This window comes from Scardinius erythrophthalmus, assembly GCF_964197995.2.
Source record: "Scardinius erythrophthalmus genome assembly, chromosome: 9".
NCBI lineage: Eukaryota > Metazoa > Chordata > Actinopteri > Cypriniformes > Leuciscidae > Scardinius > Scardinius erythrophthalmus.
In genome coordinates this window covers 15,453,258-15,474,503 of record NC_138229.1, presented here as the reverse complement: position 1 = coordinate 15,474,503, position 21,246 = coordinate 15,453,258, and the positions used below count along the sequence as shown (strand labels likewise).

At 37.1% G+C, this 21,246-nt stretch overlaps 1 protein-coding gene across 2 annotated transcripts in view; it reads right to left on the bottom strand.

Annotated features, from left to right (window-relative positions):
• Positions 1 to 21,246, bottom strand: part of dynlt4 (dynein light chain Tctex-type 4) — a 47,124-nt gene that overhangs the window by 6,657 nt on the left and 19,221 nt on the right. For both annotated transcript variants that reach the window (XM_081375563.1, XM_081375564.1), the window contains one exon: positions 9,210 to 9,322. In XM_081375563.1, coding sequence (XP_081231689.1) covers positions 9,210 to 9,279 — 70 coding nt within the window. In that variant the 5' untranslated portion in view covers positions 9,280 to 9,322. The remainder of the gene's footprint in view (positions 1 to 9,209; positions 9,323 to 21,246) is intronic.

The window sequence follows — 21,246 nt, the reverse complement described above, 5'->3', positions numbered from 1 at the left end:
ACTAAATGCCACAAAACTCCATTTGGGATTTTATGGCGTATTTAAGGAAAACCTCATGGTAATCAACACAAAGAGGAAGTGGTCAAACCTACTGAAAAAGCAGTTGCTGATGTTTAGCGACTGGCTTTAATTATTAACTTCCTCAGTCCCACCACATGGCAACACTCCGAAGACGAAACAGGGCCTTGTCCGTTGGCTTGTTCAGTGTTTCCTGACAAAAGCGGGGATTGTATGGGCAGTGGGTGATGGGAGACTGTTGTGGACTTCCTCTGGACACCGGCACAGGCCCAGGGCAGGGCTAGATAAGCAGACCTTTGTTTGTTGGACCGTGTTGAAGTATTTTCAGGGAAAGCCCCCTAGTTTGTCTCAGCAAAAAATAATGAGGGCGTATTTGTTTGTGAAAGGGGTCTGTCAGAAACATGTACAACAAAGTTTGTATGACCTGATTCATGCACAATTGGTTAAGAGTATGGCAGCTTTCTTTTCAGTCTGGTTATTCTTTATTGCACATGTGATGAAAGTCACGCTGTTGTTGTAAGTCAGATTGTTGTTTGACTTTTAACACTGTTTTCTCAATTTTGGGGTCAATGCTTTCTCCCTAAAGACTGATTTGTTTCACTGCAAAGCTTTGCTTCGACTTTCAAGATGTGATGCGTCAGCAGCAGGCTCATTTGATGAAAACATTAACTAATAGGATCAATATTGCAGGAAAGATCTTTCTACAGCAGCCAAGGATGTGGACACCTCTTATTACTTGTTTGTTACTGCCAAAGTTTTCTCTACTAGGTATTCAGATCAGATTTTGTTATGTTTGCCACACCAAGGATAAAAACATAAGCTGTTATGTCTGGCGTAAATTGTGTGTGTATATATATATATATATATATATATATATATATATATATATATATATATATATATTGAATATATATATATATGTATATACTATATATACACAGTTATATAAGTATCTCTTTGCTTAAGGAAACATGTTTGTAATTAAAGGGGGGGTGAAATGCTATTTCATGCATACTGAGTTTTTTACACTGTTAAAGAGTTGGATTCCCATGCTAAACATGGACAAAGTTTCAAAAATTAAATTGTACGTTTGAAGTAGTATTTCTGTTCCACAAATGCTCCTTCCGGTTTGTCACAAGTTTCGGAAAGTTTTTTTCGAGTATGGGCATGTGTGACGTCAGATGTAGCGGAATTTCCTTATAGGGGTCCTAAGGGCACTTCTCCGGAAGGACGCGGGCGCGCGCGCACACCCGTAGACCAGAGTGAGAGAGCGAAAGCAGTACGCCCATCAAAGCGCTATGCTCGGCTTTAGGAACTCAATGTCACCAAAGAAGTGGGTTTTTGGTTGCCAGGGCAAGACAACCCTGCACAGATTCCCAAAGAACCCAGCATTAAGGGAGCAGTGGATGGAGTTTGTTTTTTCAGAGCATCAATGGAGGTTGTGCAAGATTGTTTGTTCCCTGCATTTCGACGATGATTGTTTTATAAACAAAGCCCAGATCGACGGATTTGCAGATCGTCTAATGCTTAAGGATCTAGCCGTCACAATGATAAAGGTTCGCGGTCGTGCGTTGGAACCGGGCGGTGAGTAAAACTGCTTCAAATGTCTCTGTGTGTTGTTAGCTCGGCGCGTTAGCACAGCTTTAGCTCCGCCCACACGGACCGCCTTCAGCCGCTCGTTTTTTGACTCGGTAGCCTATCTTTCTTTTATAAATATAATAAAACTAAAGACTTTTTGGAGATATGAAGGATGCAATACTACTCTATAGGTACTCGAGATTAACAGGAGATTGAGTGAAAATGAGCATTTCACCCCCCCCCCCTTTAAAAAATATATTCTGCTTAAAACTTCAAATGCTAGAATTTATTTTTTTTAAATGCATTTTGGGTAAATACAAATATAAATATTTTGGACAATACAAATATAGATGGAAATTAATTTACAAAATGGCCATACACATATTAGCAAATGAAAAGCTACAGATATTGAAAATGTAAATATATTTTTTGCTAATCTATATTGTTACAACCCCCTTTATAGGCTATATTTATTTATTTACTTGACTTGTCATCCAGCTCAGTTGGAAAAACTGATTTCTCATACGCTGACACAGTCTTATCCATTAATGATCACATGCATGACACATTGGCTGATCTTTGCTTAAACTGTTTATTATTAATAACTTACTGTCAGTACGACCCGCTCTCTCTGCTCATTCGCCATCTGGACTGGAAATGTATTACTGTGACGCAAATGGAAATTTGACTGGAATTAATACATAGGTAGACTATACAAAATGCTTTTTAAAAATTTATGTTTTTTCCTTGTCCATGTCCTATGCGAACAATCAAAAGTCTGAGAGATTAATAAAAACGAAAGAGGACAAACAAACAGCTTTGAAAGGTTTTAGACTATATTCTCTGGTAAAGTACAACATCTGTCCTTGGCTTTGACTTAAAGCCTTTTCATTCTCACTCTTTCTTTCTTTGAACATTCTCTTTTTACAGGCCCAAATATTATGCCAGACCAATAAGACATTCCAAAGTAACAGATAGGGGGAATTCCCACAACATTCCCTGCTGATTATTATGGCAGCCTGGATCCCAGATGCACCTCACAGCAGCACTAAAGCCAAAGGCTTGAAGTTTAAGTATAAAAACATCAGTGGATTTATGTATCTCCAACATGTTTAGACAAAGAGATTTACTTGTGTTAGACACGACTTTGTACTTTCCCTTAAAGTACAAAGTTTTTGTTTGACACATATTTTATCAGTAAAAAGAATGATATCTTTTTTTGGTGACACAAAGCCAAGATTATCATATTGAATTTTTGGAAATATAATCGCATAAGATAACACTTTTCCAGTTATTTTAACAGATACATCTTTAATAAACAGTTAAGCCATCTGATTTCGGTAAAACTAATATGTAAAAATAAAAATATAGACTAAAGTTAATCCAGAGAAGAACAACTGCCCCATTATCTATATACAGTATATGAGATGACTTGGAAAAAGTGTCCCAATCACCCTGAATTTACATACACACATGATCTTAACTAACAGACCAAAACCACCCCTCTGAAAAATGTATAATCTAATTTTTCAAGTTCTAAGAAATTATTTTAATGGAATGTCACTACTGTCTGGCTACAAAAAAAGAAGAAAATACAGAGGTGTTTCTCAAAATCATCTCAGCTTCTCATCCTCATTCTGAAGGCCGCTGGCTCGGCTCATATGAGACGCGTTACTGTTATTAGCTATACACAGTCAGGCAACGCTGAGTTTTCCTCTGAACTGAACTTTTTTGTCCAGAAATATGTGGGTGTTTATGCTCGATTCATTGACAGGGTATTTCAGAGGTGACATTCAGAACAGTGGGTGGTTACGGTTTTCAAGGTGTGCAGAACTGATGACAATGTAATCGAGGGAGACAAGAGCATCACGCACTTCACGTCGGAGCTGAAACAGAAAGAGACTGGGGGAGGTGAGACTGTGGGCGGAGGACAAGTGTTTTACTCAGTCAGAGGAAAACCCATCAGGGGCCTTTCCTAACAATAATAATAAAGAGAACATGATGAAGAAGAATGTGCACTTAATAAGAGTATACGGTAAATCAACAACCAAAAAAAAAACTACCTGTAGTTTTAAAAGCCTGAAAAAAATTCTAAAAACACTAAGATAGAAATCAATAATTAATCTTGTTTTCTAATAAATAAATAAAATGTGCTTAAAATGTCTTTGAAAAGAAGTGTTAATACTTTATAGCGAGATAAATGAATAAAGATCTTGTGTCTCAGAAGCAAGGAATGTAAGACACTTCTCTTGCCGTTCTTCTGTCAGACCGGGACAGCCCCGTGCCTGTCTCTCCAAAAACTCCCTTGTTCTTCAGAGTCATAAACCAGACATCTCTCAACTATCTTCTGCTCATTTTCCTAGAGTAGAGAGAGAGGGAGTAAAAACAACAACAAAAACAACAAAAGAGAACAAGAAATCTACTGGGGAATTTATTGTACTTTCTGCTGTTCCAGACTTCTTGTGAATAAAGCATTATAATTCTGGGATGTTCTGTGTTATGGGTAGCATTATAGCTTGAACTTGAAAAAAAAAAATTCTACTGCTGTTTTGCTGTCAAAACCCAAACTAAAGTCGATGGCTTATTGGATGTAATTTCCATGAACACAGTGTACTACATGCATATTTCATGGGTTTTCCATGTGTATATTTTCCCATTATTAATTCTACTCCCACGTTATGCTCGGTGTATACAAATGTTTGTATGGGCTGTGTTTGCATGAGAAGTGCAAAAACCTGTGTGATTGTATCAAGCTGATAAGAATCACAAATTGAACCCTGAGGGTTATTTATAACACAAATAAACATGCCCACAGTAAACTAATACTGAAACAACAGTACAACCCCTCAGTTTCACACAGTGGAAATGTCCATCCACGGACTGCACTGTCACCACAGTAGACTGAAGAGTTACCATACCCTATCGTGACATTTGTGTGCGTGGTGTGCCTCCTGACATTATAATATATCTGTTCCTATTGAGTTTATGTAGCCCTGTTCCACTAAGTTTTTTCAGCAACTATTCAAGATTTTTATTGACTCATCGCACACCGTTTTTTCAGTAAGCATGTTACAACGCATATATATATATATATATATATATATATATATATATATATATATATATATATATATATATATATATATATATACTGTATATGTATGTATGTATATATACACACACACACACACACACACACACACACACACTAAATTAAAGTATAGCCTATAGAAAATTATAAATATATAAATTACATTTATTAAATTGAATTGACAGAATTCATTAAAAATAAATTAATAATAAATTCATGAACAAATTAACTAAAAAATGTGATTATATATATTTATAGTCAAGATTTGTATGTGTGTGTGTGTGTGTGTGTGTGTGTGTGTGTGTGTGTGTGTGTGTGTGTGTGTGTGTGTGTGTGCGCTCTTGTTTAAGACATGGGTATTACACTGGTATTACAACTTGAATGTGATTTATGAGGACATTTCCTGAGTCCTCGTATTTCAAATGGCTTTAAAAACATACTAAGCAGTGTTTTATTAAAAATGTAAAAATGCAGAATGTTTCCTGTGATGGGTAGGTTTAGGGATAGGGGCAGTGTAAGGGGATAGAATACATAGTTTGTCCAGTATAAAAACCATTACACCGATTCGTGATCATGCGACACTGTTACTACACAGCACTAATAAGAGATCCAGTAAAGAAAGCATTTGAATTCGCCACAGAAGTAATAACATCGCTGCGAGATGTAGTGAGAAACATTCACATTGTTTGGCAGGAATAGTAGGCTATAATGCCTTCAAGAAACATTACGTCGGTTTTATTTTGACATTATGAATACAATGCCCTCAAATGTTAATCTTAACTAAAATAAACATTTGTTTGTAACTACTACAATATTAAATTTATTTTTTTTTCCAAGGAGCTGTTTTGTTTTATATGCTCCTAAGAAGAGTCAATTATAGCTCCAGAATTGCTCAAAGTAAAAAGAAATAATATTTTATGGTGCTAGTTTTAATTAAAAAAAGGAAGAAAAATAAATAAATCAAGGAAATTGGCATTTCTTTCTTTTTGCTGTATCGAAAACATACCAAACCGTAACACGTGTATCGTATTGAACCGAACCGTGAATTTTGTTACATCCCTAGTGGTAAGTGATAAATTACACTGGATAAAATAGCTCCACTTGTCTTGTACAAATGGTGTAATTTTGCAGCAGGTAGGCTAGAAAAAAAATATGTTTATGTTAGCTACCTGCCTGACGGCAAATGCTGCTTGTAACAAACAGTTAGTGCAACTTTTTTTTCGAACGGATATGTTTTTTATTGGGGGGGCCTCCATGTCCATTTTGCTTGGGGCCCCCAAATTCCTTCAAACGGCCCTGGGAATGTCCTCACAAATCACATAAACAAAGCTGTGTGTGTGTGTGTGTGTGTGTGTGTGTGTGTGTGTGTGTGTGTGTGTGTGTGTGTGTGTGTGTGTGTGTGTGTGTGTGTGTGTGTGTGTGTGTGTGTGTGTGTGTGTGTGTGTGTGTGTGTGTGTGTGTGTGTGTGTGTGTAAAAAAAAAAAGTATATTACAGTCATTATTTCTCTTGACGTCTACACCATTTAGGATTAATTTTTTCACCAAGCATGTCACAATGCATTGGGATTGCCTAATTCACAAAGGATACATGTGATGCTGCTTTTGAATTTGGCCAAAATCAGGTATACCTAATTTTCAAATTTTCATAAGGAAGCATAATTGTGCAGCCTAATGTTCTTTGCTGTCTAGACTCTACGTTTAGGAACATAATGTGTGACTGTGCCTATGCCTACACAGTAAAGCTAGTGGTGAAAGTTCATTCGAGGTGAAGGCAGGTCTATGTCTGGAGTGCTGATGTCCATGTGGGTGACCTTTTCCAGTAGATTAACACAGCGTGAGGACGCTCTGAGGTCCAGAACAGAGTCTTACCACTAAGGGTCGACTGAACAACAACAAGGAGTTCAACAAAGTTCTCAGGTGATGTGCGGTGAGAGATATTACTTCAGGGGATTATCTTTGAAATACAAGCGCTCTTAAATCTGGCCAAAAGATAAAATTAGTTTTTATAGGATTGACAAGTGAAACTCCCTAATGTCTGTCTGTTGTAAAAACATAAAAATTGGCGGCTCGCCTTCGTCAGGGAATGTTATATGGGAGGAAAGATACAGAAGGAATTCAACTTATCTGAGCTATTACTCAGATATATTTTGACTGATACGTCTGGACTCTCTCCGCGTTTAGCATCGCAACTGTTTATGAGCCATTCCATTGTTGCTCAAGTCTGTAAAAGACACACAGCACCTTTATAAATCTAAATCAATGTCCTTCTCAAATCTACACACAGTGTGCTTTCTCGCCTGGTACATGAGAGGCAGGGGATGTGCTGTGATATGTGAGCAGAGCTGTGATTTTATTCATCCACTGTTTGCATGAGCACTCTGCTGATGGGAAGGAATCAAATGATACTCAAGAGAGTATCTCTGAGCCAGCCAACCAAAGCCCAAAATCCTGCTGTCTGAAACAAGATTTCTGGTGAGAGGACACTGTTCCTCCTTAGGATTGCACCCTGGTACAAGGAGGAACTTATCGGTTAAAAGTACAGATTCAAGACACCACATGAGACACATGACGTGTGAATGATTATCGAGTCATGTTTTTGCGTATCATCACCAACAACAAGATAATTCATGGCTCTGTCTATGTGCACACCCGATCTGTGTCTTAAGTTATCATGAGCTACAAAATGACATGGTGGTAATAGATACTTCATGGATTGCCAATTATTTGGACTGCTTAGATCAGTGCTTATCAAGACACACAGGTCAAAGGACAAAACAAAAATCTGTTCTAAGAATGTTTTGCTAACATTCCCATTAAAGGTGCAGTATGCCAAATTGACAGCTAGCGATTGAAATATTGGAGAGAGTTGTTTCACCCTCTTCTTCAGACTCAGAGCTCACACGGTTTGCCAGATTACGCAATTGATAAAGAAAGCGACGAGCCTTACACTGTAAGTTGATCAGCTAATGTATACGTGTGTAATGTTTTTAATGCAGAGGCTTTTTAGGTCGGATAGATCGGATCTGTGATCTCTGACCCAGTTCGTATGCTGGATTCCATGGCTGCAGTAAGCGGTGTTTTCTGTCAAATGGCAACCCGGGGTGTCGAAATACTATTGGGTAACTTGGCAGCGGGCAGGATCACACAGACCAAAACCAAAACAGACATTCTGACACAGAGCGCACATTTCAAAGTAGTATAACTGGCTGTAACATTGTTTTTCAGAGTATTTGAAAATGTTTCCTAAATCTCTGCAAACATTTTATGGTATTTTTATGCTTAAGTTGGGGACATTTCATTTAATATTTAATATTCAACAATATTATTGATCTGCCTGCATTGACACCATTATATGAGAACTGAACTGAGCTGGACGATGACATCACTGTTTTCTTCAGAGCGGCTGTATAAATGAAAAAAAAATTGCAACAAAAATGAACCATCACTTAACTTGCTAAGTTGGACTGTGGCGCTATTTTCTTTTAGAAACAAACTTTATTGCATTATTTTCCTGTCATTTCTGTAAAGCTGCTTCGAAACAATCTGTATTGTAAAAAGCGCTATAAATAAAGGTGACTTGACTTGACTTAAAGTGCTGTAAGTAGTAATAATAATAATACAGCACCTTTAAGTTATGAACATGTAATTTCTGAGTGTTCTCTGAACGTTTAAAATGTCCAGTTTTTTAAATGTTTAGATTTTTTTTTTTTTTTTTTTTTTTGGCTATGCGAACATTAAAGAGACATTCCATTTGATCATTCTGCAAACATTTTGGGAATGTTACTTTTGAACGTTCTCTGAACATTTTGAAGCATTCTGAAAATTGGAAAAATGTGTGATGAACATCTAACTGAAACATTTCAGAAAAAAACGTATAAACAATATAAATAACGTTTTTGTGCTAATGTTTTGAGAACATTATTAAAGACCAGATAACTGAAGAAATGCTCTATGAACGTTACTGAGGAACATTTGTAGAGAACCTTTTCCAGAACGTATAGCCAAAGTTCTGAGCATGCTCCCTGTTAGCATGGGATGGTGGAAGTAGTATTATTAGTAATGTATTCATACTACACACCTGCATAAGTCAAGAATTCGGTACCTAATATTAAAGCACAAGTATTTGGATGCATCCCAATGGCCAAAATCGATCATCTTGCTGATCAGACATGCACAGGTGCAGCAACCAACCCTTGAAAAATGGAGCATTTGCCCCCCACCATGTACTTTTCATTTGCTTCCCGAAGCACCACAGAGCTGCTCTCTGTATTAATCTTGCAACATTATAGCAGCGATTAATCAGGGTACAGTCTGCTGAGGCTGGCAGAGGGGCTTCCCAGCGAGAGAAAGAGAGAGAGAGAAAAGAGAGTGAAAAGTTCTCATTTGCTCATTGTATTTCCAGTCACACATTATCTCCTCAGGCAGCCGCCCCCACCCCCTTCTTTTCTCTTTTTCTCTGTCTTTTCTCTCTCTCCCCCTTCTCACATCTGTTTCCTGGGGTGATGTCCATGTTGCTACCTACTTTCCATAACACATTTGATTCCATCCAGGGGAAACACCGGTGTGCTGGAATGTCCAGGAACCAGGTGCATCAGCGTTCTCTGCTTTTCACATCAGAGAGGCTTCACGATCTCTCTGCCAAAAAAAGAAGGAATAATAATTTGTGTAGGCCTACACACAGTGTTATTGGTGTAAACAGTGCTTGCTACTGAAGAAACGGCTGTATGTAACCGTTACACATTGCTTTATCATAGAAAGATGGTTTGATATACTTCACCACAACTACTTTCACTTGTTGTTCTGAGGATCGTTTAGAGATTGTTTAATGTTGTTTACCATCCAGGCAGTGTTAGCTGACTGTGAACATTGAATAAAAAATAAAACAGGGAATCTATTTATGTAATTAAGCATCACTTGTTATCAACCCATCTACGCAGTTAGATGGGACCCTTGTATAGAACTGTTCCTGTTGCCATGGGAAACCTCCAAACCTATCATCACATCAAGGATATGATGAGTCATCCACATGCAGATCCATATTTATACTCCGTCACCTTGGTAGGTTACACCCCCACCCCTCTCGCTTTCCATTTATGTTTATTAGCCGGATGTAAGATCTTAAGATCTTATCAGTAATGCAAAAGGACAACTGTGAGTCATGTGGTATGTAACTTTCTTTATGATTCATAAAGAGATTTGTAATATACTGCTGTAATTCTTTATACATAACATTAAAGATTATAGTTATATTAATGGGTCATGGCTCAATATATTTACATTACCGTTCAAAAGTTTTTCGGTACGATTTTTTTCGTTTTTGAACATTATGCTCACCATGGCTGCATTTATTTGATCAAAATACAGTAAAAACAGTAATACTGTGAAATATTATTACAATTTAAAGCAACTGTTTTCTATTTCAATTTTGTTTCAGGATTTTTTAATAAATAGAAAGTTCAAAGGAACAGCATTTTTTTTTACTTTACAGTCACTTTTGATCAATTTAATGCATCTTTGTTGAATAAAAGCATTAATTTATTTAAAAAAAATATTAAGAATGATATATAATTCAAAGTTAAAACATTTAATTAGCATGGGAAAAAATATTTAAAACATTAACATTGACTATATATAATCATTATTTAAAACAAACAAATTAAATTAAATTAAAAAATAATTTTTTAAATATATATATATACATTTAAAATAAAAAATAAAATAAGAAATAAAAATAATTGTAAAAAAAATGAAAAATAAATAAATAAATAAATGTTTACATGTTTTTTTTCCATGTAATTGTACATCCATTCAAATGCTATTGTAAACACAATGCCATCAGTAGACACAAAATAGAAGAACTGAATAGAAAACCAAGAGACTCTTAGATAATGTGTCTGAAACAAAATACAGTGCAATTATGTTCTAAATCACTGATCTCTTTGAGCAGAGGGTAATGCTGTTTTGGTGGCAGACACACAGGGTGATTTCCCATGCTGTGTGAGAGAGGAATGTAAACAGTGGGGTGAGAGGGCTGACACCATGGGTGTCTGAGAGTGTTTTCCTAAGCCCAGTCTCTCCAAGCTTTACAGCACGTAGGTGTGAGATGCTGCACAGTTAATAGCACCCTTCGAGTGAAATAGTGCACCATGCAAGCTTCACACACAGGCAGATGACACCTTTCTAAACACTGCACAGGCTCGTAAAGGCCTATTTCTCTGTGTGCGTCAGCAGGAGGGAAGACTTTATCATCTTGACTGGCTGTAATATAGATTCCACATGGAATGTCAGAACGGCTCCGGCCCTGTTCCTCAACCACACATCAAAGTAAAGAAGAGAGTTCATGAGCTCAAGATGTCTAATAGTGGATATTCTAAACTTTGACCCTTGAGTATAAATGCTGAGGGTAGTCGTTCAGAACTCAAGGTAGTCCTTGCATTCATTCATCAGCAGATCGTTGAAGGTTACAGAATGGTGCAATGGCACTCTGTCATGGACCTCTCAGTGTTAATTACTGGACAAGTGATTCAGAGAGTAACAAATATAACAGGTGTTTTCAGGGAAACTCACAAAGATTTTGAGAATGGTCCCACATGACACACCAAACCGACGCAGAAGAACTAGTGCTGATGAATGCCGACTGTGTCACCCGTGTCACCGCAACAAAGCTGAAAAAATCTATTATTGTTTCCACAAAAATATTAAGCAACTGTTTTCAACATTGATATTAATAATAAATGTTACATGAGCACCAAAATCAGAACATTCAGCTTTGTCATCACAAGAATAAAATATATTAAAATAGAAAGATTCATTTTACATTGTAATATTATTTCACCATATTACAGCTTTACTGTATTTATATGATCAAATAAATGCAGTCTTGGTGAGATTAAAGGTGGTATCAGCGATTTCAGGCCCAAACATAAATGATCACATTCATCTAATATTTCGCTAGCTGCACGCCCCATAAGCATGCTGTCAAAAAACCGCGTCTCTCTAGGTAGCCTAGGCTCTGAGATCTGCACACAAAAACAGTTGTTTTCACCCGTTTTAGCCAAACACTCAAAACCCAAACAAATAGTGTTCCAACCAATCACCGACAGGGGCGGGTGTTGTGAGGTTTTCGCGTGCAGCCGTCATAGGCAGCCGTGCACGAGCGCAAAACCTCACAACACCCGCCCCTGTCGATGATTGGTTGGAACACTATTTATTTTGGTTTTGAGTGATGTTGATACCAACTGTTTTTGTGTGCAGATCTCAGAGCCTAGGCTACCTAGAGAGACGCGGTTTTTTGACAGCATGCTTATGGGGCGGGCAGCTAGCGAAATATTAGATGAATGTGATCATTTATGTTTGGGCCTGAAATCGCTGATACCACCTTTAAGACTTCTTTCAAAAAAAAAAAAAAAACCTACAAGCCCCAAACTTTTGAATACTAGTGTTAATTTTTCAACCAGTTTATTTACCCAATATTAGAGTATTAGAACCTATTTTCAGTGTTTTACTGATTTTCACAGTTTTTAATCATTAAATATTTTTACTACAAATATTGGTCTAAAGCTGTGCAGAAAATAATTGCATTCATCCAGAAAGCAAGCAGATACAAAGGTGAGAAAACTATGCATACAATACATATAAAACATACATAAACTATGCATATGTTGCAAGGAAGGAGAATACTTCTCAAACTCAAATGGGTATTTTTTTATTACTGTTTCATTTTAAAATATTTTTTACATTCTCACAAATTTTGCAAACATCTGGGGGGTCCACTGACCCTATAGTTAAACAGATGGATAATAAGATAATAGTCATTTTTAATAATAGTTGTATGATCCTTATCTACCTTTTTATTTACAGGGATAGTAGAGAAGGGACAGGAACATTTCACATCCACCTTGCACATTAGCACAACATGTAAGGGCATGTGTGGCTGTACGTCCCTGATTCACCACCATTACGTCTAAAGCTTACAAACACAATGTTTCGAAATGAGGGAGTTGAACTCTGTTGCCCTGACAACAGCAGCAACCAGGTCTCTGGTCTATGGCCAATACGTCAGACACACAGCGAAATCATAGAATGAGTTCACTGAGTCTGAGCCGGAAACTAATGCATGTCTATGAGTCTTCCAGTCACCACACACATCGATGAGTGTGACATGTGGCCTCCTTGTTGACACATTGCATTTTCTTGGATATGATCTTATGTCGGTTATTCATTCTTATTACAGGTTCTATGCAATGCCCTAATTTGCTATTGAATGAACTTATTACAAAGACTATTCCCAAAACACAAACAAAGTCTTTCTGGAAACCAAACTCACCAAAGTGAGTTTTTAATCAGAGGAAAGCATCAGAATAGGTCAGAACAGCTGATCTAGAAGAAAGTTCACATGGGCCACATAAGCACTGAGGCAGGAAGGCATGTAGCCTGAGCTCCATTAAATTAAGTGAGCAAAGCAAAACAGCCCAAATGATGAATCACGCCTGCCAGCAATGTGCACCTCTCCAGAGAAGAACTATAAGTGAGAGAAAGCCATGTAATTATGTAAGTGAGCTGAAATAATCCAGGGAATAAAAAAACAAAGCCTGAATAAATCATAAGCTGTTTGATTGCTTTGTTTTTGTCTACTGAAAGTGGATTCCTTATTTCTGCAACAAAGACATATACACATTACTGGCAAAAAAAATAAAAATAAAAAATGCATGGTACCAGCATACATATACACACACATTTATAATTCAGGGAATCAGTTTTATAATGAGTCTGTGGCTTTCTGTCCTGGTGATGTGGGAAAATCAATGGATTTTTCATAAAACAAAATGACAGCAATAAAAGATTTACTGCAGAAGGATGGGACCATTGCCAATTTACCGTCACAGCTTATTTTATAATGCCAATTAAAATTGTGAACATAAAACACCCTTGAGATTTTGCTGAGGTTCTGATTTAATTTCCCACATTTTCCTGATAGGAATCATTGACGGGAACTCAAATATACATGTTAATGAGTACTTAGTGCATAGAGCATAAATCTACATGAAAGTTAATTAATGCTCAAACTGTGTTATAGTTGTCATCAAAAAAATAAAATGAAAACCAAATAAAACATTTTCCTTTTAACTAGAATAAAAATAATTACAAACATATCATAAAATATGTTTTTTATAAACTATAATTAACATGCATTCAAAGTCATAAAAGTTTTTTATTTTTTTATGGCACACATGGCAAATCATTTTTCTGCTGCCTAAATAATGCTTACACAGATATCATTATACATAACTATAATTTTTGGTTTGGGTTTTGTCTGACAATGTGTCAAAGTATACACTTAAGTCTCAACCAATTATATGTCAGATATGTCTACCATCACAAGCATTCATTAGATACTATGCTAATGTGCAGCCTTGGGGTTTCAGAAATACCTTGACATTTGTTTCTCTTTAACAAGCATGGAATATTTTTTCAGGGAGAAGCATATTGTTTGTTTTTAAACTATGATCAGCCTTTGGGCACTAGAAAGTTAAACACTTCAAACTTTAAACTGATCAAATCACTGACTGCTTTGCATAACTGCCAACATAGGTATGGGCGTTTCGCCGTGAGCTAGACAGTAATATAGGAATAATATTTTTCTGTTTTAGAAAATTTAATCTTTAAATACAGGAAATCTTCTCCAGTCTATCAGATTCTACACAGAATATATTGATAAATGAATCACACTTAAGATCTGCCTAATAAACTGTAGCTAAAGCAGGGAAAACGCTCATCTCCTTAAGCCAGCACTGAATCAATATGCACCCGACAGAAGATCAATGCTTGGCGTCATTTCTCTGTTTGCTGTGTGGTAATCTGCACAGTAAGGAATTAGGTTACACATCACATCCTTGAATGGACTTCCTGTTGCCTGCCTGCTTGTTTGCCTCCATCCGCTCTCAAACACGGCTTTAAATTACATCCATTCAATTTCAATGGATTCCTCTATAAGCAGTATTTTTCTCTATCTATTCATTCGGTCATGGAGTTGCATATAATGCATGTGAAAACACCAGGGTTTGAAAAACAGTTCAGAAAAAATGCGGAGTCCTTGAGCGTTTCCGTGCAAGGGTTATTGACTGCTTTGAAATGCTGTCGGAGCGTACAGCTGTAGCACTGAAGCCTGAGACCGATTGCAATTTATATGCTAGCGCTGTTAATGAGGCCAATGTAATACAGTGCATCTGCAACAGCACACATCACGCCACAACAAGTTTAACGGTTGACAGCAGTGGACTGCTCTTTGTTTGAGGCCACTGAAAGTAAGAATTTTAGCAGTGTTTCAATATGACCTCTTTTGAGTGATGTAATCCTCTAGCGAGGAATGTCACCTCAGAAAGAGATTACAAAAGAATTTGCCACTGACACACAACTCTGAACCAAAAGTGGACTCAAAAATGATCATTCTGTCATTTACTCATCCTCATGTTGTTCCAATTCCAAACAACATGAGTTAACTGTTAACTAAAACTAAAACCATGAAAACAATTTTTTTACTTTTTACAATAAAACAATTTATAACTTAAACTAATTTTATTTCAGCTTGGTGACAAGGCAATATTTCTCACCTAATACCTATAATAAACAATTACAATGAATATGGACTGAAGTTTTTGCTTAAAAATAAATGTAAAATACCATAAAGGAATAATAAAGCAATCTGTGTGGTTTGTGTTTTCAAATCTTCTGAAGACAATTGATTGCTTTGTGATGTATAGACTAAAATGTATTGATAATACTGATATTTTGATAACTGTTAATAACTGAGTCAGTGAGTTGAACTGGAGAACTAATGGTGCGTTCCATTTTTTCTCGGAAGTGGAAAAGTCCTTGTTCCCAGTAGGAACTTTTAAATGGAACGCCCTCTCAAGTCAGAGTTGCGACTGGGAAACTCTGGGAAGCGCAACAAACCTGACTTCAGAATCAAATATGGCTGCTCAGCGCATCAACCACAGTGAAACAGTAATATATTGTTTATTAGCACTTCTGTTTGTCTGTCTCAATAAACTCACTGGCGTACTATCCAACCTCTATTTGTGGACATGAAACTTCGACATTATCTGTGAGTAAATAGCGTTTTTTTTTATGTTTGCCTTCTAAATGCATCAGTCTGATTCATGAACGAATAATTCGGTTTTGTGAACAGAATCAACAGATTCACTGAACTGATCTGATTCAAAATAATTTTTTATTTACTAATCACTACTTATTTAAAAATCAAAATTCAGTCCGTCTCACACAAAGCTATTGCATTTGCTTTTTTTTTGTCATTTTGGAGCTTGACAATCCTTTCACTATTTTGAAAAGTCCATAGTATGCTTCCAAAATTCACCCTCTGTGTCCCACGGAAGAAAGATACAAGTTGGGAAGGACGAGAGTGAGTAAATGATGACCGAATTTTCCTTTGTAGGGAAACTATCCCTTTAACATCAATTATGCATTGAGGACACAGTGTGATTGTTGCAGGTCCTGGTTGGATTCCTCTCCTCACTTGCCAAATTAGGAAACTGTGCTAAAATAACCCCTCAAACATCCAGAAGCAGGTGCAGAAATCAATCACATAAATCAACATGAAGCACCCTCATCAGAGTAATTAGCATTGCTTCACAAAAGAGGATCTGAGGAGAGACGTGCGCATGGAAAATTCGAGAAAGAGAGAGAGAGAGAGAGAGAGAGAGAGAGAGAGAGAGAGAGAGAGAGAGAGTACATACAGTATAATTGCAGGGCTCAGACTCTGACTGGCAGAGATGGTCTGATGCTCCATGAATATGCTGCAGCCCACACACAGAGGGGCAAACACACTCAGACAGTGCTGTGACACAGCAGAATGATGTCATCTCATTGTAGACGTGCGCTCCATTCATATTCGCACAAGACAAATGCCCTCTTACGTAAAATATCCATTTATAGGAACAGTCAATGTACAAGTAACTGTAAGAGTTGTAGAATCTTTTGTATTACAATAGAGCTAGTTCTGATTATTGAGTAATTTTCAATGTTTACTGCAACACAATAAAGCCTGCTTGCCAAAGACCTAGTGAACATATGATCTGAAATGGCCAACAAAATCAATAAACAGAGTTGGCCATAGGTGAAATGAGTTTTAGTACAAACACATCATGGAAAGTTTTGAAATCTGAAGATGATTCGAGTCACACAGCCTTTTAGCAGCAGATCACTTATGAGTACAAAAGCAAGCTGAATGGATTTTCACAGGCCAGCCTTCAATCCAGCTAAGTACATTTTCATGTTCTTTCAAACTGTCAAAACATATTACTTTACTGATAGGCCACTTCAGACAGAAAACAGGGGTGGAAAATTAGCGTAACCCATCCAACAGGGTACATTTCTCAGAACGTTTAGCAAGGTTCTCTCAACTAACGCTCAACTATTCTGAAGGTGTTTCCTGTATTACTAGTGCAAAACACAGAAAGAATGAGATCAGTGAGCAAATGTCAGCCGGTTCTTTTTAGTGAATCAAAATCAAACAGCACGACCAGAGAAGATGAATTTTCGAGCAAATTACTTGTATGAGCAGGTTCTTTTCAGTGAATTTAAAAGATACAGCACACTAGAGATGTCTGATTCCCGAGCAAATGACTACTGAGCCGCTTCTTTGTAGTGAATCAAAAACGTACAGGTCAATTCCAGACTGAATCCTGAAAGAAAGACTCTTATAACCTGGTTCTTTTTACTGCAGCATAAACGTACTACGCGGCAAGATAAGTCCAATGCTTGAGCAAAAGACTCAACCTTGAGCCGGTTGTTATAAGTGAAATATACATCGCAGAGATTCCAGAGTGAAAGACTTATAGTTCCTTTTAGTGAAATCAAACAATTACGAACCACTTGTTTTTCAGAGTAATCTGATACTGTTTTATGTTGTCACTGGCTAATTGTTCATATGACAAGTTTTTTTAGTGGTATTTTATGAAAATGTTTTGTTCGTTGTTGTTTTAAATGTATTATGAGATTAAAATGATCCCAGCATTTAGCAACAGAATTACATTTCTGCATTCCAAATATTTATTCCTCAAATTCAAAAGTATTTTTACCCTGAATTAAGACAAATCAGAATTGGAAACCAAATCATTACCTTTTTCTATGATTACCATTATATGTAGCAACCAAGTGAATTTTGGAAAGGATAGAAGGCGGCCAAGAAGAATCAATGGCAGATGTGTGTTGTTAGTATACATGTGACCCCCTACAAGACCCGTTTTGAATATCAGTATGTTCCGTATTTACACGCTTGGCGCTGCATGAAAAGCGGCCTTGGGTCCAGCAGTCTGCAGACTCATCTTGGCCTTTGTGACGTGGCGGTCTGGCTTTTGTGTGGTCTTGACAGGTGGGGTAGACGCACTCTGTCCGGAGGTTCGGAGCAGCGAGAGGGGTTCATCCCCCATCTGCTGCTGTGAAAGTGGGGCACGCGACCCTTGTAGCAGCCCCTCCCGACACAGCCTTCGGCGGTAGAGTGAAAGAGGCCCAACGTTTTTGAGCACACAATAGAGGAGTCTGCACGTCTGTCACTCTGGGCGTATAACACAGACTGGAGGCCCCAAACAGTCATTTTAGCTTTTCACTTAATGAAATGGAGTGTGTGTGTGTGTGTGTGTGTGTGTGTGTGTGTGTGTGTGTGTGTGTGTGTGTGTGTGTGTTTCTGTACACCTGTCACTGCATTGCCTTGGTTACTCCTTAAAGGAATGCTATTTCATTGTGTCTTTCATGCAAGTATAATATATAGGGAGAGGGCTCAGCACATTTCTAAAAGCACAACTGCAGTGAACACCTGATACAGCCCTGACGAGTAAAACCTCCTTTGCCCTTTCATTAGGATTTGAAACTGGTTTTACACATTTAACAAGCCAGCAGAGCATTGAAGTATGTTACTGTTTTCCTTAGGGCTTGACATGGTATTTTGAGAGAGAACATGTAATATGCACCTTAAACTTTTCTCGTAATGTCGAACAATGACTAGAGTTGGCCAAGTATCCACTTAAAAATGAAAAAAAAATAAAAAATGCTATGTAAGTTAAGGTAGAATAACATCCAACACAACAGAAGCTCAATTGTCAAACAAAAAGTCAAATCAAAGCTTATTCGCTCAACATGCAACCAATATTTAAATTAAATATTAAATAGATTGACAATTAAATGTTATGTAATGTTATATAATGTAATGGCATTTGTATGCTCCAAAAAACAAACAAAAAAACAAACAAATGCAAATCAGAAAAATAAATAACAATCACGGAAAATGGCAAATTGTTCATACATATACAGTATATACACACACACACACATTACAAACCTCTCTCTTTCTACGTATGCGTGTGTTTCAAATGTCTTAATGTAAAAAAACTACTATAAAAATTTTTTTTTTGTCTTAATTGCTCTGTTTTGCATGCATTTTAGAAAATTAATTGTTGTTAATTTCTTAAATTAGACACCTCATGTCTAAAAGGTGTCAATCCCTGCAGTGCAATGTTTTAAAAAGCCTAAATGCTTTTTCTCTTTCTCTGTCCTCTATCCTCTATCCTCCCACACCTGTAAAACTAACGGCCACAACCTACTTTAAAAAAATTACGTCTGCAAGACCAGAGAATTGAGTTTTAGCTTGGAGGAAGTTGTGCTATTTTATAAGTTTGGTTCTAATGAAATCAGTTGAGTACTTGGCATTATGTTCTTTTTGGTCGTTAGAGTCTGACAATGTGAAGAAGCAAAATTACTCATTACAAAATTAAGACTAATGTCTTTAGCCATTGATTTATTGAAAGTGCCATTGGAAGTTCCTTAGCAAGTTTATGATACTGTGAAGAAGGCGTAAAAATTATATTGATAAAAATATGCATGTGTCTGTGGCCATGTCAGATTCTCTAACTGATGTTGTCACTTTTTACTCATATTTAAAAATACTTTGTATATGCATTCTTGAAACACCCCCTCACATCCACAGGAAGGATATCCTTTACTGGCAGAGCAACAGTGACAGACGTGCTCAGATTGTACAGACGTTATAACACTGGAGAAAAACTCATTAGAGTATCTTTTGGAAAAGGCCAGTCAGCCAGCATAACATCCCCTTCACCCACCACAAACAAACACACTCCACATACACACCCCATTCATACTGGTACCTGAATCCCACATGCAACATGATTTATGATGACAGCAGCTGAAGCGACACCCCCCCCACGTCAGATCAAGAGCAAACTAAAACTCTCTTTGGGACAGATTTAATCTACTTTGACAGTGGGTCTGTAGCAAGTCTGTCTGTCACGCCATGAGTGTGTGCAATGTAGGGATCTGCAGTCTAAAAGAGATGACCTTTAACATTTCACCCCCCAAACCCTGGCAGCTGTCTGTGAAGCCAGTTCAGAGCTGCCCCCATCTGTCACTGACCTCCTGGAGGTGCAGGGGGAAGGATGTCTCTTTATTTCATTAGGCTGAAAGAGAAGAATGCCATTCTCTTTGTTAGTGCACTTGTTTGTTATTTAGTGTGATACAAGTATATAGCCATTTTATAGATAGATAGATAGATAGATAGATAGATAGATAGATAGATAGATAGATAGATAGATAGATAGATAGATAGATAGATAGATAGATAGATAGATAGATAGATAGATAGATAGATAGATAGATAGATAGATAGATAGATAGATAGATAGATAGATAGATAGATAGATAGATAGATAGATAGATACTGAGACCATATATTTTATATACTGGATGGATGGATGGATGGATGGATGGATGGATGGATGGATGGATGGATGGATGGATGGATGGATGGATGGATGGATGGATGGATGGATGGATGGAGCAGGCAGACAGCCAGATAGACACATAATATGTAAATATATAGACAGCACACACAAAAAGTTCAGGCAAATTATGAAGTGAAAAGTGAACATTGATATTGATATCCGGCCAATGCATTAATCAAAAGATCCAGATCATGCCTAAAAATCTTACACCAGATTTCCTCATCCCAGACCTACTTCTAAACTTATCCATTACATAAACTGATTTGTGCCCAAAACAAAGTTCAATACAGAAGGGGGTTAAACTTGATTATTTAAACTGTAGTACACAAAGACTCAATTGAGAATACTTCTCTGAGCTCCATAAATCCCTAATGCTAACTGCGGTCTAAGGAAGCTTGGAGTGAACTCTCACTGGAGGTAACATAAGACGGCAAATTTCTCTGAGAAGCAGCACACATAGCATAAGGAAATGTAATTTCTAGTTGATGCATCAGTGGTATCAGAATCAAAGAATACAATGAACAGTGGTCAATGCATTTGTCTACTGGACTGACCAGTGGTCAGTCCAGTAGACAAATGCATTCATTTAAATATCAATGGACAATGATACGAATGAGAATTTGAGTGTTTTTAACATACTTAAAGGCTTAGTTAACCCAAAAAATTCTGTCATCAATTTCTCACCCTTTTGTCATTCCAAACCCGTAAGACTTTTGTTCATCTTCGGAACGCAAGTGAAGATCTTTT